At 59.1% G+C, this 24,682-nt stretch overlaps 1 protein-coding gene across 1 annotated transcript in view; it reads left to right on the top strand.

Moving 5' to 3' along the window:
- The window catches only part of ASS1 (argininosuccinate synthase 1), a 50,559-nt gene that overhangs the window by 9,712 nt on the left and 16,165 nt on the right, over positions 1–24,682 (top strand). The window contains exons 4-11 of the mRNA XM_059072004.2: positions 1,173–1,361; positions 6,862–6,918; positions 8,888–8,962; positions 12,512–12,582; positions 13,136–13,166; positions 18,245–18,335; positions 21,145–21,229; positions 21,740–21,804. Coding sequence (XP_058927987.1) covers positions 1,173–1,361; positions 6,862–6,918; positions 8,888–8,962; positions 12,512–12,582; positions 13,136–13,166; positions 18,245–18,335; positions 21,145–21,229; positions 21,740–21,804 — 664 coding nt within the window. The remainder of the gene's footprint in view (positions 1–1,172; positions 1,362–6,861; positions 6,919–8,887; positions 8,963–12,511; positions 12,583–13,135; positions 13,167–18,244; positions 18,336–21,144; positions 21,230–21,739; positions 21,805–24,682) is intronic.

The following is a 24,682-nucleotide window of genomic DNA, read 5'->3' as shown; positions in this document are numbered from 1 at the left end:
GCACAATAAAACGCAGGAAAACTCACATCAGGAGTATTAGGAAGCTGTCAAGTTCACGGTGTCAGATACAAGTTTTCCAGAATTCTAACTTTTACTGGAAAGCTTGAGTTTTATCATTGGCAACAAATTTTCAGTTTTCCTTGAAGTGCAGGGTCACTTCATTCTTATGAAAATGTTGGCCAAAAACCCAAGTCTGCATTGACCCTGTCTTGTCTGTCGGTCCTTTGTTCAAGAGCGACGTTCTGTGAGAAAAGGGGCTAGTTGAGCTAATAATTCACTTGTGAATGCAGCAGATATGCTTCGTGTATGTTTCACATTTTGTACTTGAGTCGAGATATAACAAAAGTTAATCATTTTCTACTGCATTTTCAAGACCACTCTTAAGAGAAATCTGCACTGTGAGAGCAAGGCGTGAGGAACACCATGTCTCTGAGGAGTGTGGTGCCTCTGCCCTGGTTTGTGCTAAGGTGCCAGCCCCTTCCGCCATCATCACTTTTGCATATTCAATGTGAATGTCAACAGAGTGAAAAAGGCAAATATCAACTGAGTATCATAAAAAATGTTTTCGGTCTCCCTGAAAGGGTCTGGGGAACTGTAGGGGGTCTACATTTTGAGAATAATTCCTCTAGATTAGGGTTTCTCAACCTCGACACTATTGACATGTGGTTGGCTGTCCTGTGCATTGTAGGATGTTTAGCACCATCACTGGCCTTTACCCACTAGAGGCCAGAATGACCCCCACAACCCATCAGTTATGACAACCAAATTTATCTCCAGATATTGCCAGCTGCCACCTGCGGGGCAAAATAATCCCTGGCTTTTGTGGATTACATCTAGATTTAGATCTTAGATTTAGATCTTGTTTCATCTCAGGCCCAGAATGCTATGTTGGGAGGGATTTAAGGACCACATCCAGTTTCACCTGGATGGTATATCAGGATTGATTAGTAATGTCTGCCATGAGTGCCAGAGGGAGAGTAACTGCAGGGTATGCTGCATTGATTTATGATGTCTGCTACAGATGCAGAAGGAAAAGTGGAGGTACAGCTTGCCCTGGGATCCATGAACAGTGTCTGCCTTAGATGCAGGCCACTTGAGGCCCCTGGAACTCTGCTTTCTGACTGCATCCTGTCCCTGCCGAGGCTCCCTCTCATGGGCTCCTCTCCCCATAGGTGTTCATCGAGGACGTCAGCAAGGAGTTTGTGGAGGAGTTCGTCTGGCCCGCCATCCAGTCCAGCGCACTGTACGAGGACCGCTACCTCCTGGGTACCTCTCTCGCCAGGCCCTGCATTGCCCGCAGACAGGTGGAGATCGCCCAGCAGGAGGGAGCCAAGTACGTGTCACATGGCGCCACAGGAAAGGTGAGGCCAGGATGGACGGCTGGGGATGGAGAAGGAGGCGGGGGGCCTGCGAGGGGCGCACAGGCAGCCAGGCAATGGATGGTCCTCAAGCAGTTGTAGGTTCTCCCCCAGCACAGTCAGGTATGCAGTGGACAGACTGGGCGGTGTCAACACCAGAAACGGATTCTCTCGCGGTTCTGGAGGTTTCGGAAGTCCAAAATCAAGGTGTTGGCTGCCATGCTCCCCCTGAAGGCGCTAGGGAAGGGCCGCTTCCGGGCTCTCCCCTGGCTTTGGGTAGCTCAGGTGTCCTTGGCTCGTGGGTGCATCACTCCAGGCCTACATCTTCATGTGGCCGTCTCCTCGGGGCATCTTCACATCACCTGCCCTCTGCACGTGTCTGGTTCTGTGTCCAAATTTCTCCTTTTTATCAGGACACTGGTCGTACTGGATTAGGGCCTGCCCTCATGACCTCATCTTAACTTGATTACTTCCGTAAAGGCTCTATCTCCAAATAAGGTCACATTCTGAAGTATTGGGGGGGGTTAGAGCTTCAACTTATCTTTTGTGGGAGACACAGTTCAACCGATAACACACCCGCTACTCCTGGCCCTTGTGTGCAGGAGTGCAGACCGAAGGACGGCCCTGGGGGTAGAAGGCAGGAAAGCCCTCAGCCCCTGTCCCACAGGTGGCGGGGCTCAAGAAACAAGATTCCTAGCGATGTAGGCGACTGTAGGCAGCGTTACTCTGGAGTCACGAGCTCGCAGTGAGGGGACACGCCGCCAGCAGCTTGCTCCAGGTTGTGGGGCAGGGGGCCCACCTCTCAGCACGCATGTTCTGACCTGACTCAGCCCGCCGCTCGCGAGGCCGGTTGAGGCAGTCGGCAGTGGGAGAGCAGGCCCTGGCTCACTGTGACGTAGGGACACTCACAGCTCAGACTGTGACGGAGGAGGTGTGATTTGGGGGAGGCCTTGCGAACAGTCGCCCCACCAGGTGGTAGTGGTGTCTTTGGAAGCTTCACTCATTTGCTCGGTGCTTCGGCAGCCAGCTTGTACTGGCGTCTGTACAGGGCTGAGCGCGTGCTGGACGCCGGAACAGTGTTGAACTTCGCCGGCCCTTTTTCCTGACCTCGGGGGGGCCTGTGTCCCAGCGAGGGAGAGAATGGATGCAGGAGAGGGTGGCAGTAGGGTCAGTGCCAGGGGAGCCGAGGGGGAGCCGTGGGGGCAGCAGGCAGGGGCCGAGGGAAGGCTGTCCTGCAGAGCATGGCCCCGAGGGAGGAGGAATGGGTACAGGAACAGAGTGCCAGGTGGAGGGAACAGCCTGAACAAAAGCCTGGAGACGAGGATCCTGAACATGTAGTGTGGGAGCTGTAGCCTCGGGAGAAGCAGCAGGGCCAGGGCTGGGCCGGGGCCATGCTGCGGGGTTTGGCTTCAAACCCCCAGGTTGGGCAGGGGTGGCCAGGGGCCCTCCCCCACCCCCACGGTATGTAGGGGATTGTTCTAGACCGAAACCATGGGCTCCTGTAAAAGAAGCGGACTGGTGAGCGTGGCCCGAGTTTTCACAAACACCCTAGTCGTGAGCACATTTTGAGCGGGGTGGGGGGAATCGTAGGCAGAGCAGTGGGTGGGCCAGGCCGTTTGGGCAGAGACCTGCATATACCGCCTTCCACTCTGGCGGTAGGAGAGAGTACAGAGGAACCCAGAGGTTCAGGACTTGGGACTTTGGGGCCAGTACAGCTGGGTTCAGATCCTGGCTCCCCTGCTTTCACACTGTGTGGCTTCACCCCATGAGTCTCAGTCTCCTTATCTGTAAAATGGGAATAAAATAGAACCCGCTCATGGGGCAGTTGGGAGCTGTGAGTAGGATCTTTCCAATAAAGAGCTCAGCGTAGACCTGGCACGTCGTAAACACTCAATGAGACGGAGGTGCCCTGATCGCACGATCATCAGACCTGTACTGGGGCTTTGAAAACAAACATCAGTGCAGAATGAACCTCTGAGACAGCTCACCTGTCTGTGATGAAATGAGCTGGGCAGTGAGCTCCCTGTTCCAGGAGGTATTCAAGCTGAGGCCAGGAAGTGAGGATCATGGAAGGGCTGCTGCCTGGAGAAGGTCCCTCCAGAAGTACCATCAGGACTGAGGAAGAGTGGCTTTCAGGGCAAGTGGAGTGAATGTGTGTGTGGTGGGTCTGCCCCTGGCCTGGGAGGCTCTTGGGGTCCAGGGAGAGACAGCCCCCGCCCCAACTAGACTGGCTCACATGCAGCCGGGAATAGCTGCCGGTGGCTGTTGCGCTGCTCCATTTGGCCACAAGAGGGCACCAGAGGTTTGGGTTTGAGGCCTTCCGAGGCTGACCCTGCAGGGGTGCGGCTGGAGGAGCCCCTGGCCCACCCAGGGTCCTGTTTCCCACTCTGGTTCTGCGGGGCTTGGGTTCTGAGAAGAACGCCCTCTGCGGCAGTTCTGTAGCCTCTTGAGATTCGGGGACGTCCCTGCAGTTCACGCTCAGTGTCCACAAGAGGGACAAGTCAGACTTGAAACAGCACTGGGGGGCCTCCAAGACCAGCAGCGGGCAGGCCACAGGGGATGGTGGGGCCCGGTGCACCCCCACCCCCAAAATCTCCCATCGCTTCTGGGGGTTGATGGGCAAGTCATACTCCCGTGCCTCAGTTTCCCCTTATTTAATAGGACCTGGGGAAGCCCCCAGCAGCCTCTGTGGACAGTTTCCTACAAGAGGGGGGTGTGAGTGAGGAGGAGGAGCAGGAGAGCCTGGGCGGGGGTCCAGAGGGAGGCCCGGCGGTGGTGGGGAGGGAGGGGCCAGCTACCTGCAGGGGCTGGTGGTCTGCTTGGCTCGGGGGGAGGGGTGCCGGGGTGGGGGCGCCTCAGTGACATCACACGTCAGGAGACGGGTGTCCGGAGTGAGTGAGTGTGGCCTGCAGGAGGCTGGCGCCCAGAGGCAGATCTGGGTAGGACACTTGGCTGAACTTTCTGCAAGGGGTTCACAGTGAACAGGAAGAGCTGGGTGTAAGCAGACTGCAGGGGGGCTTCCTCAGATGGGGAGACTCTAGCATGGACCGCGTCCTGAGCCCCCGGCCTCTCCCAGCTTCTGGCTCCCGGGTCAGGCGATGGAGAGACCCAGGGCCTCCGGGCCCTCGTTCCAGCCCCGCCGATGTCGCCATCATGCATTGGCTCACTGAACCCCCCCACTGAATACCCACCCATCCCTGGCTGTCCTCCACCCACTGGGACACCCATACAGGGGACTTGGGAGCCCTGACCCAGCAGGGGGTAACGGTGATGCTGAGACATCCGGGGGAGCAAGAGGTAGCCAGTGACGCCAAGGAGGAAGGGCATCCCAGGCTGCAGAAACAGCTTGTGCAAAGGCCTGGAGGCCAGAGGCAGCTCCTCACCCAGGGCCCAGCCCAGGCGGCACCTGGTGCAGAGGGAGCTGGGGTCCACCCCTCCACACCCCTCGGGGACCCAGAATCCTCCCCACCAGAGAGCTGCACAGAAGCTGGGATGGCCCTTCGAGGGCCCCCTTCCTCCCCCCAGTTTTGGAAGAGGGGCCTGGAAATAGGAGCCTGAGACTCGGGAAGGGGTGTGGCGGCAGGGGTTTTGTAAATGGCGCCATCTGTATGGCGAGGCCAGGAGCAGATGGGAGAGCCCCGTGCAGTCCCCGAGGGCGCGGCACCCGCACTTACACGTGTGTATCAGCACATGGACACACACGGGGTGTGTGGGACCTGCTACACCTCCTCCCCGGCCCCCGGGGAACCTGACAGGGCCACCCTGGGGCTGGGGCTCCTGGGGTCAGGGAGGCAAGGACTGGACAGGCCTTGGCTCTTGTCTGGGACAGAGTTTGAACCCGGGGAGCCTGTTCGGCTTCTGCGAGGGTCTCTGGCTCGGGAACAGATGGGTGTCCCCGTGGCGATCCTGACGGGCAGACCCCAGCCCGGCGTGCCCGTCCAAGGAGGCACAAGCTGCCATTGTGCTGGGGGAAACTTGAAGCCCTGGAGAAAAAAATCACCAGGACATGCAACACTAGACCATATGCTTTACGAATCTAAAATAAGTCTGCTTTTTATCACAGACACCATTGCTCCAGGAGCTGTGCTGGTCACTGGCCCTCGGGCAAGTGTGCCTCAGTTTCCCCATCCGTGAGATGGGGGTAATAATAGAACGCACCTCAGGGGCTGCCGTAAGGGTTCAATGAGTTATGCGTGGAGCTCAGACTCATTACCTGACTGTGAGCTATTAGGATGGGAGTGGTGCCTGCTGGCTGTGTGTCCCCGGGCAAGTGACTCCACCTCTCTGAGCCTGAATCGCTTCATCTGTAAAACAGGGTTAAAATCCCCCTGGGGCCAGGTGGCTCTCCCATGTGGCAGCCAGCGCATGGTAGGCGCTCACTGAAGGGATGGGATGGAGGGTGAGTGGGGTGGCTGGTCCCACACAGCTTGTGGCCCCGGGAGATACCAAGAGAGGAGCAGCCTTGGCCCCTTAGCTCCTGGCTCCGAGCAGAGGGGCTGAAACCTGTATTTCCGCGTCGCCTGACAAGACTCTGGAAAATAACGTGTCATTCCCGCCGCTGCCTCGCTGCGCCTGTGCAGTTTTCACAGTAGGCGAGAGGTCCCTCTGATGTCCCTCCAGGCTGCCGAGCTGATGGGAAGCGGCCGGCCGGCCGGCAGCCACTGTCCCTGAGGACAGGACGCACGCACAGGGAGGCAGGGCCGCCTGCCCAAGGCCGGTGGGGGCCGTGGGGGCCCAGTGCCCGGGCTTGGGCCAGGCTCTGTGCCCTTGGACTTGTCCCTTCCACCTCTGGGCCTGGCTCCCTCTCTGTGCAGAGGGGCTGAGGAATCCTCGGTGGTCACCTGGATCTGCCCCTCCCCCAGCCAGCCACTGTGTAGACAGGGAAACTGAGGCTCCCGGAGGAGACAGGACTCCCGGTTTTCTGGACAAAGCACCGTGGAACCATGGGAGTGGGGCAGGCGGGGCCAGGCAGGTGGGAGGCCCTCGGGAAGAGGCTGACGTGTGGGCAGCTCGGGGGCTGCCTGGAGTCTCGGCGGGGCCAGGCCTCCAGCCCCGCACGTGTGTGCACCCCCTGAAGTGCAGACACACGTGATGACCCGTGTGCACGCCCCCTCACACACCAGTGCACACAAGGTCACCACCATCACAGCTCAGCACACAACGGGCACGTGGGCATCTTGCAGACACGTAGACACACGTCCTGCACGCTTGAGTGCCCGCACAGCTCAGCTCTGTACTCGGGGAGTCCTGGGTTCAAGTCCAGAGCAGAAAGCCCTCTCCAAGAAAGCCCAGCCTTCCTCTTTCAAACAGGCTCGTAGGACCCACCTCCGAAGGTTGTGAGGTTGGAGGGGAGCACATGCGAGAAGGGGGTCTGCCCTGAGTGGCCCTCGGCTGCATCGTTGAAGGCCACGCGGCATTGCCCCTGCCCCTGCCCCCGCCCCTCCCCCCCCCCCGCAAGTGGTCCCTGTTCTGTGGTTCCTGACCGTCCCGCCCCACGTTTCAGGGCAACGACCAGATCCGGTTTGAGCTCACATGCTACTCGCTGGCCCCCCAGATGAAGGTAAGATGTTGCTCCTCCCCCTAGAGGGTGGGTGCCGGGGGCTGAGGCCCCTGGGGGGGTGGGGCATGGGGTTCTGGGAGGTTCTCCAGACAGGGACCTCGCGGTGGGTGGCGCCCTTCTTTCCCATGGAGAGCTCCCTTCACTCACGCCAACTGCAGGGGGACAACACTCTGTCCCTGGCCGTTTGTCCTTCCCGAGACACCGCCCAGGTGCCTGGGGGGGTCAGGCCCTGGACGGAAAGATGAGGCTGCCCGTCCGCCGGGGTCCTTGCAATGCCGGGTCTGGCTTCCCGGCTGCAGATTGTTTGGCCCGTATCTGGGCTGCTCACAGCCCTCTCAGCCCCAGTGGAGGCCACCCAGCGAAGGCCCTCGTCCTCCCGGCTGCCTGAGCCCTGACCCCCGGGGTCTTGGATTCTTTCCTGGGATGGGAATCAGCAGAATCAGGCCTCTGGGCACCCAGTGCACAAGGCCGAGCCATAGACGTACACTAAGTGCCGCAAACACAGGCCCAAGGGGGATTTCAGTTTTTCTAGTGGCCACGTAGAAAAAAAGAAAGAAAAAACCTAGATAAAAAGCTACCGGTGACATCATTTTACTGTGGTTTATTGAACCCTATGTATCCAAAATGGTACCATTCAACCTGTTATCGATGTAAAAAAGTTATTGAGATGTTTTGCATTCTTTGGGTACTAACCCTTTGAGACCCACTGTGTGCTCTACACTCAGCTGGGACTGGCCACGATTCGGGCCTTGGTGGTCACACGTGGAGCCCGGCTGCCATCTTGGACGGCACAGGCAGGCGTGGGTCCAGCTCCTTTGAGGCCACTTCGGGCTAAAGCTACAGAAAACGTGCCCCTCCCAAGCCCACAAGGGTCCCTGAGGGGTTTCATTTTTTTTTTCTTTTAAGTGGAACATCTTTCTCTGTCCCTTTAACCAGCCAGCAGCTGCTTGAGGGGTGAGAGTGGCCTAGAGGTGAGCGGTAATGAACTCTAATGATCTGTTTTGACCCCAAACGCCAGGCGGCAGAGAAGCCCCCCGGAAAGTAGCTGCCTGTTGATGCTGTAGGCGGGTGGGCGTGAGGCCCTTCCCCGACCCCCATCCTCTGTTCCCCCAGCAGCTTGGGGGGCCAGGGTGTCCGGTTTCTGGGTCTTTGTCTGCAGAGGCCAAGGCCAGGGGTGGGACGGGGCTGGGGACAGGGCCCCAGGCTGGTCTCCGGGGACTAGGATGAGGCCAGAGGGTGCTCTGCGCCCAGGCACTGCTCATTCCAGGCCTGGGGGACCCCACGCAAGCCACTCTCATCAGCTTCCCAGCCCAGAAATCACACCGGCTTCTCGGTCTAGATGACACCTCCACCCCAGTTAGGCTGCTGTCGGCAGAGGCAGGGGGCTGGCTGGCTCCACGGCTGAGTGGGAGCTTTTGTTGGGGACTCGTCCCCGACCCCCCAGGCTGAATTCGGTCCCTTCAGTCAGGCTCCAACTCCCCTCCTTTCCCCCGCCAGAGCAGCCCCGGGGGAGGGGGAAGGGAGGGAAGCAAGAGGAGTGGGCCGGGGGACGCTGCATGTCGCACGGGCCTTGCTGCCCCGTGGCAGGGCCAGGCTGTGCAGCTGCAGCAATGTGAACCCCTCCTTAGTCACCAGGGGTGCGGGGTCCTGGCCCTCTGGACAGGGATACCATCAAGAAACTTGAGGCCTATCTAGTTCAAACCCTCAAGTCTCAGTTGGAGAGGCTGAAGCCCAGAGGGTCAGGGGCCCGCCTGGGGACGCACGGCCATTCGGCCGCAGAGCTCGGGCCTCTCCAAAGCCACCCTCTAGGGCGGCAGGCCGTGTCATTTCCCCTGCCCACACCCCGTGGGCTGCATAGAGCCCCCACCCAGGTGCCCAGTGGAGCCTCAGGCCCCTTACCAGAGCGGCCAGCTCTGCAGCTTACAGCCAGGAGAGACTGCCCAGGCCTGACTCCTTGCCCCATATCCAGGTCATTGCTCCTTGGAGGATGCCCGAGTTCTACAACCGGTTCCAGGGCCGCAACGATCTGATGGAGTACGCGAAGGTACGGCCAGACCCCACCATCACCCCGGGCCTGGCCCGGTGCCCTCCAGGAACAGCCCTCCAAGGGGCTTGTCTGGGCCAGAGGCACGAGGCTGGGACTGATACCCACACCTGGAGACCGAACCTCTGGCCTGGCTGCTACCCTCTGCCCCGTTACACCTGTTCCCTGGGCCGGCTCTGCAGAGGTGTGGTCTCTGCCAGGGGCATCTCCCAAGGGAGCCCCCAGTCTGCTGAGCAGGAGGGCGACGGGCCCCCTCTGCTTCCTGTTCCAACTGCCACCTCTGCGGTGTGTGTCACTCGGGACAGGCGGACGGGGGGTGTGGGCCCGGCTGTTCTGTGCCCCTCCATTACCTGATTGCCCCCAGTGCTTTCCCAGGGACAGGTCGGCCCTCCGAGGGGCAGAGGCAGACAAAGACTTTTGTCGCACCAGCCCTTTTTTTTTTTTTTTTTTTTTTTTTTTGCGGTACGCGGGCCTCTCACTGTTGTGGCCTCTCCCGTCGCGGAGCACAGGCTCCGGACGCGCAGGCTCAGCGGCCACGGCTCACGGGCCCAGCCGCTCCGCGGCACGTGGGATCCTCCCGGACCGGGGCACGAACCCGCGTCCCCCGCATCGGCAGGCGGACTCTCAGCCACTGCGCCACCAGGGAAGCCCGCACCAGCCCTTCTGAAGTACAAGTTTCAGTAAAACACACTAGAAGTTTTGTATCAAGATCCTTAGCCACTCCCCAGGGTACCTTGCTTTTTAGCGACTCGATGGCAGCCCTTGACAAACAGCCTCAGTCAGTCAGACAGGGGAAAGCAACCCCGTGCATACACCAGAAAATTGCTCGGGTTCCTAAACAGCAGTCACCAGGGCTGGCTGTGAGCTCTGGCCGCGGCCAAGGGGCCGCGTGGTAGGGGACACGGCGGGGACGCAGCCCTGCCCCTACCGCCAGCATCCCATTAAGACCTGGAGAGCTCGGAGGAAAGATCTCCTCTACCATCTGTTGTTTTATTATTAAAAGGGGAGTTTACAAGAGCAAGCCCATATGTTGCCAAACAAATTTTCAAATAGCAGAGCTATTAAGAGAACAAGGTTAGAGGCTTTTTTCCCCTCCTTGGTCTCCTTGATGATACAGAACACGAAGCACGTTTTATCTTTAAGAGCAATGAATTGAGACCCCCGCCCATCTACATTCTTACGCCTGCAGTTGTGGTTCAAGACAGGGCTGGCCCATACGCTGCCCTTCATTTCCGTGAAGCTCCCAAACAAAAGCGGCTCCTGGTTTTTCCAGAAAAGATGAATTTCAGGAGTACTGTTGTCCCTCCTTCCCAGATTTGGGGGAAGAGGCCCTTGGCTCAGCTGCTGTCTCAAATAACCTTCTAAACAGGAAAGTTCGCCCCGGAGAGATGAATCTGTGTCCCCGGCCACCGACCCTCCCTCGGAGGCTGGGATCAGAATGGAGCTCTCGGCAATCTGACCACATTCTAGGACCGAGGCAGTGTCCCTGCACCCGGGGAGTGACCAGAATGACTGAGCAGCAAGCAGACTCTGTCCAGAATTCAGAGCCGGGCAGCTGCTTCAGCTGCGACGAAAATCAATGGGGCTTTGAAAAGCCCTGCTTTCAAGATTCGTAAGTCGCCAAGGCCACAAGGTGCTGTTAGGAGACTCATCAAAAACATGCATTTGCATCGCTTTCCACCTCCCCGCAAATCCATCGTCCGAGGGAAGAACAGGGAAAAACACTCAGAATCACCCCATCTTTATCACTGTCACCATAATTCTTTTGAAGCCGGCCTGCAAGGTCGGAGGCTGGAAAGCAGGACAGTCTCCTGTGTACGCGCTGAAGATGGTTTTGTTTTGTGTTCTCAATTTGCATCCAGAATTTCCAGTGCGTGTGTGTTGGCGGGGAGCTCAGGATGGAGCGGGGTGGGGGGAACAAATCTCTTTGGCGGAGGGACTCCGTCTGGCATTTGTATCTATCTCCCCGCTGAGGAACGGCCGCTCATCCTGTCCTTCCCTCCTCCGCCCCTTACCTCCCGTTCTCCTCTCCTGGCTCCCATGGAGCCCCAGTGGGAAAGAGGAAAGGCAAGAGTGTCTCCAAACCACCCCCCAGGAGAAAGGCTCCAGGGCCACCCGCCTGCTGGTTTTCTCAGCCCCCAGCCCGGGGAGTCCTCTCTGGGGGGATTTCAGCCCCTCTGGCACAGGGTCCTGGTCCCCACACCTGGCCCCTCTACCTGGAGGTGGCACAGGGCAAGCGTGTGGATTTGACTCTGGATAGCTTCATGGGAGACAAGGAGCCCCCTGACATTGATCGGCCTCTAGATGAGGTGTTCCGTCTGCCCGTGTGGTCTACGTTGAAGACCATGCAAAGTCTAGAGTGGGTGCGGGCTGTTTCTGTTCAAAGGAGCCTCTGGGTAAAGCTTGACAAAAATCAAGAGGGGATAACCTGATTTATTTTGAAATTTTAAGGTGCTGATGAAGGAAACAGCAGCTCCCTGGAGGAAGCCTCTAGAATCTGAGTCGTGGGCACGAGCTGAGCCTGGGCGGAGCCCCATTAAGAGACACGGGGCGATGCCGGTGGAGGCTGTGGGACCCTGGGCTGGCCAAGTGGGGGGACCCACCCAGGGGGCGAGGTGCTGAAAGGGCGCCTGGGAGGCGGAGAGGACGATCTCCCCGACTTAAAGGGGGCCCGGCTGGGCCATTCAGCTTTTGCGCCCGGTAAACCCGGGAGGGGAGAGCAGGATGTAATGCACGTGCTGGATCCAACCAGGTGTCAGCCAGGGCAGCACGGGGCAGCTCAGGAAACCAGCCACATCTTTCATCCAAAAGGCCTTCCAAGTGTCACCGACAGCCCTTCAGGCCCAGGGTCTCCGGAGGGATGACTTTTCTCCTTGAACCAAGGCATGGATCATCTGGGGAGCAAAGCAGAATCAGAACCGACAGGGAGGATGGGGGCTGTTCCTTTTCAGGACTGCAGAGTGATGTGTGCGGTGACTGCTGGGCAGTGGGGAGAAGTGGCCCTGGGAAACACCCGGCCACGCCCCGTAAACAAGTGTCCTGAATGAGCAGCTCTCAGGGGCGCCTCTCGCTTCCTTGGGTGAACGTTAAGCACCCCTGTGGGTGCAGATGCCTTGGCTGAGATCCATTTTGGAAGTTGGGTCCATTCCAGCTCCCGGCTCATAGGGCCACGGTGGGGGTCAGCCGGTGGCGCTGGGAGGCCCTCAGCACACTGCCTGGCGCGCTCCTATGTGCTTCGGGGGGGCACTTGAAGTATAGACTCAGAATCTTCTGGAAGAAACCTCCAAGGCCAGCATCCACGCCACAGCATCTCAGACACAGGGTCTTATAGTTTATGCCTGGGCGTGTCTGGAAGTGGGGCCCTCACTCCCTCCCTGAGCAGCCTGGGGGAGGGGGAGGAAGCCAGGGGTGCGTCCAGGGCCTTGCCTGCGTGGGAGCCAGAGTCTGGGGATGTCTTTGACCTCGAAAGAAAACCAAGGCAGCTGGGCCTGACCCTTGTGTCTACTTCAAGCTGCCTCTCGCCAACGCGGCGTTGCCTCTTACCTGCAGCAACATGGAATTCCCGTCCCGGTCACCCCCAAGAACCCGTGGAGCATGGACGAGAACCTGATGCACATCAGGTAAGACGTCGCCCTCCTGTCCACTGCTGTGCTCAGCGTCAGCGAGCACCCGTCTGCCTCGGGCCGGGATGTAGTGGCGGCCCACTCGACACGCGGTCCCTGCCCTTGCGGAGCCCGGGCGCCTCGAGGAGGACAGGCCGCCTCATTGCCAGCTCTTGCTGCAGTTGTGCTGAGTGCCAGCCAGATAAGGGGCCCCTGGCCTCGGCTGGGGTGTCAGGGAGGGCTTCTCTGAGCAAGTGGCGTTTGAGGTTAGAACCTTAAGGATGAGGAGGGACCGGCCGGGGCTCAGGGAAGGGCATCGAAAGCAGAACAGCATCTGGGAACAACCCTCTGAGAAGGCCCCCTGGATCTGACGCCCTGAAGACTGAGGGAAGTGTCCCAGGCCCTTGCTTGTAGCCCGCAGCTCCCACGGCCAACTGCGGTGGGCCCAGAATGCTCCAGGCGGGCTTGGCGGCGATAAAAGGACCGACCGGACTTACATTGGGGGTCGGGGTGTCAGGGCTGTGTCCCTCTGCACCCCTCCACTGACTCCCATCTTTCTTCTCCCCTACAGCTACGAGGCCGGAATCCTGGAGAACCCCAAGGTAATTCCCCATTTCCCCAAGCCGGCTGTCTAGCGGTGGCTGCTCCGTGCCGACACTGTCTGGTGTGTTTGTAGCCTAATTTGAAATTTCACGGGGGGCCGGGCGTGGGGCCGGGGCCGAGTCCTGCCTATGTCCCCCGACCCTCCCCACTGGGTGCCCCGCCGCCCGGCCACTCCACACTGCGTTTTAAGATCCACACCACCACCCCCACCCCCACCCCCGCCCCGCCCGTGCTCTTTCTCTAATTGCTGTCAGGATGAATAGGAGAAGGAAATATTTCAGGGCAGCACAGAGCCAGAGTGTGATTGTGAGACAATAAAGAAGCAATTAGGCAGATGAGACACTTGTGGGAGGGCCCAGCCTGTGCCCTCTCAGGCCGCTGCTGCCACCGGGGGAGGTGGCACAGATCAGAGCCTCAGGACCCATTCGTCTGGGCCTGTGCCCGCCTGCGTCAGGCCGCCCTGATGCCCCTGTCCCCAGCCTCCCAGGCTGGGCCTCGGCTGTGTTTGAAGTTTAGGATTTCTCTCCCTGGGGGGGGGGGTTTCCTTTGTATCTCCCCCCGCCCACCGTGGGAGATGGAGCGAGATCTACCCTGGGAAGAGAAAAGTCTCTTTGTCCCTGAGGGACTGTGTCTCCATTGCCTGGCTCAGCAGCCCCCTGCCCCGGCGGGGCGGCTGCTTTGGGGGTGGGGTGCTCGTCTGATGTTAGGGGAGAAGTGTGCTGGGGGGCCGGGCCTGGGGGGGTCCAGGAAGACCAGCTGGAGTGGAGGAGGCCGGGTGCTCCGGGGGAGGTGCGGGGAGCTGGAGCCCCGCCTGGCCCCCGGTGGCTCCCCTGTACAGGCACCGGGCCTCTTGGTCGGAGACAGCAGTAATACAGCGCGTACCCGTGGCCGTTTCTGGAGCCAGGCCTGGCCTTCGCATTTTCCCGGCTCGCTTTCCCGGGGCTGCTGCCCCTGAGCCTCCTGGTTCGTGGGTGAGGAAACTTGAGGCCCAGGGAAGGGACTCTCCCCGGGGCACCAGCTGCTCAGCAAGGGAGCAGGCCTGGTGGCCGTGTCGCCCCATCGCAGGAGTGGCCTTCCGTCCTCTGTGGTTCCCCAGCGACCCGCACCTCCCTTCTGCACCCAGCTCAGCACGGCCGCGTCACTCAGGAGAGCCCGCGCCTTCGTCCCCTGGGGGCTGCCTGCCGGCCCCGGGCTTTTCCAGTTCACGCTCTGCTGACCCCACGGCACTCAGGCCAGCCACCCCTAATTAGCCAGTCAGCCAGCGCCCAGGGGGGCGGAGGGGGCTGAGCGCTGCCGCCGGCTTCCAGGCGGGTGTCCCCCGGCCTCCAGGCCCGCTGGGCAACCATCCCACCGCTTCTGTAGCGCCCTCACCTCAGGACTGGGGGAGCAGAGCCACGGCCAGAGGGGAAATCGCCCCTCAGGCAGTGCCGGGCAGTGCAGGTCCCCTCCCCACTGAGGCCTCCTTTCTAATGAGGGCAGTGGATGGGTAAGTAAGTGCTAAAGAGTGCATTTTTCAGGATTCTACCACCCAGTCAAGGTGGAAAAGTTAGTGCTTGGCTCCCAAAGATCTGAAACCCGGGTCTGAATCCTGACTCTGCTTCTATTGCTGTGCAACCTTGGGCAAGTTACCCACCCTCTCTGAACCTCTGACTCTTTACGGAAACAGTGGGAAATCACAACACCTCTCTCCTGGGGCATCGAAAGCACTTGGCCTGTTCTTAGCACAGGGCCAGGCCTCGATCATGGAGCCAGGAGTCCTGCCCTCCCTCCTCAGGCCAAGATTATCTGGGGAGGAAGGAGCCAAGGTTCTCTCAGGACCCCTCTCATCAGGCAGGAAAGGCTGGGCTGCGTGTGGGTCGAGGGGGAGACAACATTCCCGCTGAGAAGTGTAGGGCCAGGCCGAGGGACCCGGGGTCTGGCCACTCTGGCCCTGCTTTTTCCCAGGCAGCTCCGCTGCAGGGTGCCGGCCAGGGGAGCCTGTTGTCCTCCCGTTGCCACCAGTAGATCCCAGGGACGAGGGGGCAGCCGCTAGGGGCACTACTCTCCATGGTGGAGGAACGCTGTACCCCGGGCAGCCCCGGGCCCCTTGGGAGGCGCTGGGGAGACAGAGCTTCAGGGAACCGGTGTCCCCTCCCCCTCTCCAAAAAGAGCCCGAGACCTGCCGAGGGGAGGGTTTGCAGGCAGATGGCGGAGCCATTTTCTGCCTCCGTGAGGGCTGATTGAAGGGCAATGAGGCAGCTAATGCGAAGAAAGATAGAAATTTACTTGCTTTAACTTCATACGGCCCACAGTGAAAGAGTGCATTCAGTTGCCGGCCCGCCATATCTGATGGATGAATAAACCATTTGCAGCATCGATCATGCCTGTACATCATGGTTTAGTTCATGGGCCATTTGCTTTCAATTTCTCCTTCTCGGCCCTGTTTCATGCTTTCTTTCGCCCTCTCCCCATCCCCCCCCCCCAACTCTCTCTCTCTCTTTTTTTTCTTCACTCTCTTCCCTCCCCCAGCAGCCCCCCCCCACCAAGATGACATTGGAAGTGAGCCCTCCCATTGGGATGGATAAATAGACGTTATTGATACTCGGCAACAAACTATTTGTCATTTGAACTGGGCTTTTAGGAGGGAGAGTAAAAAGAAGGCAGGCGTGAGCCACCTTGGAATGCAAAGCAAATGTCACTTTATTTCTATTTAGTTATTTTATTTAATCGGGGCTGTCAGGGTGTCAGAAGCCTCCTACTTCCCGCTGCAGAGAGCTGGGATGCTGGTCCCTCGAGGGCTTCCCACCTCCTCTCTCCTTCCAGTGCAGACATTCCCATCCTGTTTGTGGCTCCCTGAAGTGTTTGGGGACTGATGGGCCGGGCGGCAGGCGCAGAACAGGTGGAGGTGGGAGGGAGGCGGCCTCAGGTGGAGGCGCGGGGGCTCTCAGCACTGGTACCTGCTTTGAGTTCAGGCTGGGCTGGACAGCCAGTGAGGAGCCCCGGGCAGGTGGGAAAGGAGCTCTGGAGTCCTGTTGGTCACCCAGAGGTCCCAAGCCCTGTTTCACTTTGCCTTATGGCCAAGGATGGCCCTCGGGCCTGTCTGTTCCCAACGAGTGTGGTGGTCTGCAGGACCCAGTAGGGCCTGGGGAGCCGGGCATTTCTCTGAAACCAGCCTGATGCCCAGGCTGTCTCTGGACACATCCCTGGTGCTGTTTCTCGGCAGAGTGGCTGGGAAACAGCATGGGGTGATGGAAAGAGCACAGGATAGGGATTCTAGGGTCCTCGGGGCTGACTCCCATGCCGATGGGGTGGGGTGGTATGATGTGGACAAGCGGCTTCTTTGGCTTTAGTTTTCCAACTGGTCCATGGAGGCATCAGGCTGGAGGTCCTTAAGGACCCTCCTCCTCCTTGGGTCTGTCCAGGAGGTCCGTTCTGGGTTCTTGTTCCTGCCCCACAAATGGAAACAGGTGAAGGGATGCAGCCGGCCTCAAGCCACACAGCCCTTTGGAGGTGTGAGGGCTTCATCACCGGCCCCATCTGAGCTCAGAAGTAAAGCTCGAAGGATCAACTGTCCCTGTTTGCCCAGGACTGGGGGGGGTTTCTCAGGATATGGGAACCGGGATGGTTGGTCACTCTGACATAGAGCCAGCAAGCCAAGTGACCGGAGATGAGGGATCTGAGGCACCCCTGGTGGCCCCGCCTCTCCTGGAGCAGCTCTTCTCGGAGGGTGGCATCACCAGGAGGCTGTTCCAGCAGTCCTGTCGCCTGCAGGGCAGGTTACAGCTTGCACCAGGCCCTCTCGGGCATCTTCTTGGGTGATTTCCATGTCCAGTAAAAACATATTAAAATTGTCTATACATTTAAATTATAAGGCAGTCAAAGGCAGGTATCATTTCCCCCCATTTTACAGATGAGAAAACCGAGGCTCGAACTGGTGAAGCAACTTGCCTAAGACCCCACAGCCTGAGGTCTCGACTCCCGGCTTTGGGGTTATTTTCCACCACTCTGAAATCCAACACATCATTGTTGAGGGCCTCGTGGGCTTCCTGACCTGGGCCGTGTGGCCCCCACCTCCACACAGCACACAGGAGGGTTGCACCTGCAGTCCCCCTCCGCCTCTAGTTCTTCCTCCATAGGTGGGGTGACAGTACTTGACCTTCTTACCAAACGGGGCTGCAGAGAACACAAAGGAAGCTGCAGTTGCAAAGTGGTATGGGAATGTTTGCAGGGTTTTGAAAGGCAAGATTTAAGGGACTGCACTTCCCAGGATGTCGGCAGGTGGATACCAGCGCTGGGGATGCCCTGGCATGCCCCCGGGGACGGAGGGACTTGAGCAGTCAGGCCCCAAGGGCCCCGGCCCCCACCGTGGCAAGTGTCCAAGCCACAGCCTGGGGGTGGGGGGCGGGGCCAGGTCAGGGCCTCCAGAGTGGGAGGCAGGAGGGACTTGGAGAGTTCCAGGCAGCGGCGGCTGCATCAAGACGAGGGAGAGGCCCATTTTTCCAACACGCCCAAGAAAAAAAATATACATAAAGGTTGATGTGTTTTCAAATGGGTTTTTGCTTTGCTCTTCTCTTTTCTCCCTGTGAGTATTAACCTCTGGGACCCCGGGGACGGCTCCGCTCGCCAGAGCACCTGCTGGGGTCACGCGCAGTCATTAGCTTTGCGGTCAGTGCAGAATAAACCCCAATTCCCGGTGCCGGGAGGAGCGGGGAGAGCGGGTGCGCCTGAGCCGGCTCCGCTCCCGGGAAGCCCGCCTAGCGCCTCGCTCCCCCAAAGTCACGCTTTCCTGCCTGACTGGCTCCTCCTGCTATATTCTACCTCCAGCTGCGGGGGCGTCAAAGAAAAAGATGAGATCAAGTTGAGGGGAAAAATTGTCTGATTTCTTGAGCCCTTTGTTTCCCAGGCCCCTGGCAAGCGCGGGGCTGGCTCCGGGTGGGGGGCTGGGAGGCCTGCTGGACTGACCCGCCGATGGCAAGCGCCAGCAGCGCCCTGGTTCTGGAGAGGGGCGCAGGAGGCGGCGTGCGGGGTGTCCAGGGACTGGCACGGCACGGTTTGGCTCTGGCACACCGCCCTCCAACCTCCTTCTGTCTTTTTTCAGAACCAAGCGCCTCCAGGCCTCTACACAAAGACCCAGGACCCGGCCAAAGCCCCCAACAGCCCAGACATCCTTGAGATCGAGTTCAAGAAAGGTAGGTGCCCGCCTGTCGGGACTCCAAGGCGTGGACTCTTGGGGCCCTGGCTCTTTTCCCCTCCTTGCCTGGGAGCCTGGGCACGAGCCCTCTGCATCCCTCCTGTGTTCCTGGAAAGCCAGGGTCCAGGCTGGGGCTTCAGATGTTCCCAACCGCCCCCTCCCCAGATGGGGTGATCTGTGGAAGCCTCCAGGCTCGGGAAGAAAGCACCCTCTGCTGATGTCCATCAGTTCGTGGGCGCCAGGTCTGGAGGGAGCATTCCAGTCCCTGAGCAACCACTTGCCAACTGCTTTGGCCCTTTGGGGAAGTCACTGCACTTTCCTGGCCTCAGTTTCCTCATCTGTGAACTGGGGATAAGAGAGTATCCACTGCCTCGTGTTTTCACGGTATAGAATGAGATCTGGACGAGGTGTATCCAGCACAGGGCCCTGCACCACAGAGGTGGTCAGCCAGTGTGAGTCTTACAGAGCCAGCCTCGGGGGCCCCCCTGACCCCATAGCCAGTCCTAAGTTAGCTGCTTGATGCATCTCCCTACCCCCCATCCTGGGTTCAAAGCTGCTGCCACTCTTGCTTGTGTCCCGATCTCCTCATCTCGTCTGCTACCATCAAGAAGTGTTTGCTGGCCTGAACTGAGTGCCCAGCCTTGAGCCTGGCACCAGGGACAACCCCCTTTGCCCTGAAAGATGGAGGGAGAGCAAGGCGTGCTGGGTCACGGAAGGAGCAGGACGAGGTTCAAGGTGAGGGCTCGGAGTGTCCAAGGAGAGGACTTTTCCAGGAGGCTGCAGAAATCGGAGAGGTAGAGATGGAGGAACCAAGAGGGGGCGTGAGGGTGTCCCAAGCCCAGGCAGGGAGGCTGGCGCTTCTGTGCACAAGGCACCTCGGAGACGGAGGATGGGGCGGGGCAGGCAGGGGCCCGGGTAGATCCCTGCTCTCACCTGCCAGTGTGACCTTGACAACCAGCTTCACCCTTCTGGGCCTCAGGCTCACTCGCCTATAAAATGGGCCACAGAAATGATGCTCGCAGGTGCCGAGCATGGGGTATGGAGTGAGGCGCTGGGGGAAAAGCCCGTTGATACTTTAATAATCTGCCTCCTCCCGGCCTTTCCCAAGAGCCTGGGCAAGTCAATGGGCCTTTTCATCGCTCCCCCCACACCTCGTCCCGCCGCTACCCGTTCAAACCCCTGAATTTCATGCCCCCTGGGGACCAAAAGGCCCTCAGTCTGAGGCCCCTACAGGTAGCTGGAGCACTGAGTGCATCTTAGGCCCACTCTCTCTGACCCGGGGCTGTGCTGGCGTGGGGCCTCTTTGGGCACCATCTCTTTGAGAAGATGGTGAGATGAAGCCAGGCACCGCGCCCCACGCCAGGTCCCCCGGGAAACTGGGAGGGCGGTGCGGGTGGGAGGCGGGCGGGAGGCAGCAGAGGGTCCCGAACACAGGCTCTGACCCCCTTTCCTCCAGGAATAGGGCAGCTCCGAGGGCTGAGCCCAAGAAGAAACGTGATCCATTTTAATGATCTGGGGACCGTCTGGAAAAAAAAAAAAAAAAAAAAAAAAAGTAGACGGGAGGACCCCTCCTCGGCTACTCCCCATTCACCCTCTAGTTAATTTATTTGAAGTTTTAATCTAATTATTAACTATTTTAAAGGCTAAGAGGCTTTCTCTGGCAGCAGCACCAACAATGTCAGCTCCTCTCTGGGGCAGGCCCCATCCAAGGCCCCGCGAGGGCCATAATAGGACCCAGAGGGAGAGAAAGGGAGAGGGGAGAGGCGGGGGGGTGGCGAGAGGGGCTTAAGGTTCATTATTGGGCAGACTTACATTTAATAGCAATTTACAACCAAGTTATAAAACCCCTGGAAATGGGGGTTAAGAATGGTGAGGCTGACAGCCCCTGAGCGAAGCCCCTCCAAGCGGCGCCTGGCTAATAAAGACTCGAAAGCCGCTATTGAGGCCTGATTGGCACCCGGTGGCTGGCTACATGGTAATGAGCTGGGCAGATGGGTGGGGGATTAGCCGCCAACTTTGAACAGCTTGTCTTTGTCACTGTTACAGCTCTCTTGTTAGTCCTCTAATACATTTATTGCTCATTTCACACCGCGCGAGAAAGTGCCCCTTGCTATTCAAAGTCAACCCCGGACCCACACACCGCCCCCCTCCAGCCACCCCCCCTGACTAGGCCCTTCCCTGCCCTCCTGCCACCCCAGACCCAACTTCTCAGAATGCAGACGCCTCCAGCACCTCGCCTGCTGGCGCGGGCATCATTTCACCCCCATCAATCAGATGGCTGTGTGCGGGTCTGGGGTACAGGGTTGGGGCTTTGGGGGTCCGCCTGACAGACGTGGCCGGGGCCCGTGTGTGTGTGTGTGTGCGCGCGTGCGTGCGTGCATGCGTGTGTGTGTGTGTGTGTGTGTGTGTGAGAGCTCAGCCGCACCTCAGCCAGGCGCTCCCCCCCGCCCCGTAACTGGTGGGACAGAAGGTACTCCCTCCTAAGACAATGGTGGAGCGTGAAATTCAATTAGTTCAGGGCCTGGTTCCAATTTCACAGCCCCTAAATGCAAAAGGAGCAAAGAGAATGGGAAGGGTGGGGGAGAGGTTTTTATTGCATTTTCCTTTTCATTCTGGGGGGCTTTCTCGCCCCTTCTCTCTCCCCAGCAGGCCTCAACCTGCACGGGGCTTTTCAAGGAGTCATTTGGAGTCCATATCTGTCACATCCATTTAAGGCGTTTCGGGTGGAGGGAAGGGGCGGGGTAGCAGGCGCAGGCTCCTCCGCTGAGCTCCAGCCACGGGCCCACTGCCCTCTCCCCCCGCCCTAGGGGTCCCCGTGAAGGTGGCCAACGTCAGGGACGGCACCACCCACAGCACGGCCTTGGAGCTCTTCCTGTACCTGAATGAAGTCGCGTGAGTGCCCGCAGCCCCGCCCGGCCTCCTGGGAAACCACGATCTTGGGCAAAGCACCAGCCCGGCCCGCTGGCGCTGATGGTGCCAGCCTGAGGCTGAGGGGCCAGGGAGGACAGGCCAGTGTCCCGCCGTCAGCCTCGGCACAGCCCCGTAGCCCTGGGGTCCTCTGGTTCCGTGGGAGAGTCCTGGTGGCCCTCAGCCGTGGAAGGTCTCCCGCCCCCTAGGGATGGCCCGGAACTTCCAAGCTCTCCACTGGGTCTGAGACCAGGGTAGAAGGAAAGATGGGCATTGGACAGGGCTGGGTGCCGCGTGAGGCCCGGGACGGAGAGAAAGGAGGTTGAACTCGCTGTGTGTCCTAGGGTAGCCCTTCCCTCCTTGGGCCTCAGTTTCCCCACCTGTCCAGTGGGTGGTCGGACCAGGGGGCCTGGCTCACATGTCCTCCGAGTCTCGGATCCCGAGACGGTGCCCGCCGCCCTGCCCGTGACCCCGAGTGACCGGTTCTCCCCACAGGGGCAAGCACGGTGTGGGCCGCATCGACATCGTGGAGAACCGCTTCATCGGGATGAAGTCCCGGGGTAAGTCTGCTCGCCACCCTCAGGGCCGTGCCTCGGCTCCCAGCGGGGCCCTCACACCCCAGTCTCGGTCGGGTGCTGCTACTCCCAGGCTGACTTCGGGCAAGTCCTTTCACCCCGCCAGACTGTTTCCCTCCTGTGAAGTGGGGATGAGGGGCCCTTGACCACTGATGTCTGAAGGCATCACGAGAGGAGCTGTCCCAGGAGCAGGGAGAGGCTCAGAGGAGAGAGGAGACGGGGCGGGCCAGGCCTGGAGATCAGGCTCTCCCGTGGCCCCGGGGCGGGGCGGCCAGGCTTAGAGGCAGACGGTGCAGGGCTGATTTCGTGGTCATTAAGGCTGCGTTGACGAGACCAGCTGGCCTGGTGGGGTGGGAATCCCGCCAGGGGTGGGCGCTGTGAGCCAGCCAGGGCCTGAGGGCCTGTTCCAGGGTCTGGCGTGGCATGGGGGCGGGGCTCTGCCTTGGTGCTGAGTGGCTGCCACCTTAGCTAAGCTGCCCGGCCCATATCCACCTCTGGCTGGGCCTGGAGGGAGGATAGGCTGGTCCCCAAGCCGGGGATCTGTCTTCTCTTAGTAAGCAGAGCCCCGTGGTTCCCTATCAGTCGCTCATCGTGTTGTCTGGACCACACCCTCCCCCCATCCATACGAGGGGATCTCCTGTTCCCCGGTGGTAAAGCAACGCTGCGTGCCTCCGGACTTCAAGATGGAGGGGCGAGCTTTCAGCGGTCAGAATCCTGGGCTGGGCACTCGAGTCTTTAAGCACCGGGGGTGGCGTTGAGGCCTCTTGTGTGGGCAGGTGTTTAACTCGCTTTGCTTAGGGTCAGTTTAAAAGGCTGACACAGCCAGATAAAACCAGGCCAGGGTATAGCCATGGCCCTTTGTCTTTCAGGGTGTTTTTACTAAGATTCTAAAATCCGAAAGAGAGCCGATGGCTGGATTTCAGCGGTTCGAAAGGGCACTGGTCCGGAGGCAGGATGCTGGGTCTTTCATGCCACGTTCACTGTGCCTTGTTAGATGACCTTGGACTTGTTATCTCTGGGCCTCAGTGTCCTCAGGTGTAATGCGGGAGGCATGGGGATGGGAGTCGGATCATTCTGGCTCTGACCTGTTTGAATTTATCTCAAAAGGGGAGGAAGGAAGGAAGGAAAGTGGCTTTGCCTCTTTCGTGTGTTTTTTCCTCTTCGACACACACATACTCTGTGAGAAACAACCTAATTGAAACTCTCCGGAAGGCCTTGTGGAGAACAATATTACTAATTAGCTGCTCCCTTGTATCCTCACTTACCTTTGTGTCTTACCGATATTAACATCTGATTAAACGGTCCGTTTGTCTCAGTCTGCCCTTGGGAGCCGGCACAATGCAAACTATCCAGGGCAGACCCTGGAGGGACCTTGGAGAGCCAGAGACCAGCACCCCCATTTTACAGGCAGGGAAACCAAGGCTCAAAGTCACAGGCACCAGGACCAGGACTGATGTCCAGACACAGAGAGGCGTGGAGCGGAGGGCTGAGAGCTTGAACGCTGCTAGATCCGGGTGCTAGCCCATGTGTAATAGCAGGACGTGGCCCAGTGGAGGAACTTCATAAATGGCAGCAGCCCCACAGGGACGCTGAAAGGGCAAAGGCAGCCTATGCCCTCTGGGCGTACCGTCAGAGTGGCTCAGAGCTGTCCACTCTGCACCTATTGTCACGTCCCTCCCATGTCCAAGGCAGGCATCATTAATTGATTGTGGATGTAGATCGGTGCTGCTGACAATGGAAGGATAAGGGCTGGCTGGAGGTCACTCTGTGAAATGGCAGGCAAGTGAACTTGAACAGAAGGAGGTAGTCATAAAGGCGCGAACTGGGCTAATCTGGGAAGACATCCTGAAAGAGGTGGCAGGAGAATAGGCTTCAACTGGTAGAACGTGGAATAGAGTGGAGTGGGAGCCTTCCAGTGGGAGTGGTAGAGGAGGTGGGAGGAGCCCCAAGTGGCCAGCTGGGTGGTGGATTGGGTCTGAGGCTGACTGACCCCCTGGAGACCTTGGGGAGGCACATTGACGGGCTGGTGTCAGGGGCCAGGCCCTGTTTACCACACTTGACTCCCCATCTTGGCTCCCTCACCGTTGGGAAAGCAACATAGCCTCTCTGAGCCTCAACTTCTTCATCTGTGAAATGGGTTGTGGTGCAGATCAGAGACCTGTTGACCCATAGCAGGAGCTGTGCCCGGATGGTAGACTTCCTACCTTTTGCCCAGAACTGGTGGGGGGGGGGGGCGTCATCACCACTGAAGGTGGGAGTCATGAGATTAGCACTCAATTCCAACCCCCCTGGCTCCTGACCACCCACCTGAGGAAAAGATTCCTGGAGCACAGCCCCAACTCTGCCCAGGTACTGCGTGTGTACCTGTGGCGGGGGGCGGCGGGGGGCATAGAATTTAGCCTGAGCCTGGTACAGTCTTTGGGGAAGACAGCCAGGGTTCTGAGTCCCAAGAATTTGCTGTGTGACCTCAGGCAAGTTGCTTTCCCTCTCTACGACTCTCACCAACAAAGGTGGACACACTGGGTGATCTCACCATTGCCTATCTTCTGACTTGGATTGTGGGGTGAGAAAAGAAAGTTGCTTCATAATTTTAGGGGGAGGTCTTGTTTTTTATTTCTCCCCTCCCAATAATTCACTGTGAGAAAGAAAGGCAGGGGGTAGGGGCAATAAATGAAGAGAAGTTGTCAGCTGTCAATTATATTGAGGGCACAGCAGGAAAATGCTATTGTTTGTACCTTGGTATACAAGGGGGAACATGTCGTTTGTATTGATTTTACAAAGCTCGCAATTGGAATTCGTTGAGGGCTTGGGCTTTTGGGGGGTGGGGGTGGGTGGCGATGGATGGGTAGGAAGTCGGGCAGCG

This window comes from Kogia breviceps, chromosome 8 (assembly GCF_026419965.1).
Source record: "Kogia breviceps isolate mKogBre1 chromosome 8, mKogBre1 haplotype 1, whole genome shotgun sequence".
Classification (NCBI taxonomy): Eukaryota; Metazoa; Chordata; class Mammalia; order Artiodactyla; family Physeteridae; genus Kogia; species Kogia breviceps.
Note: the sequence above shows the minus strand (reverse complement) of the source record. Positions and strands in the feature narration are given on the sequence as shown.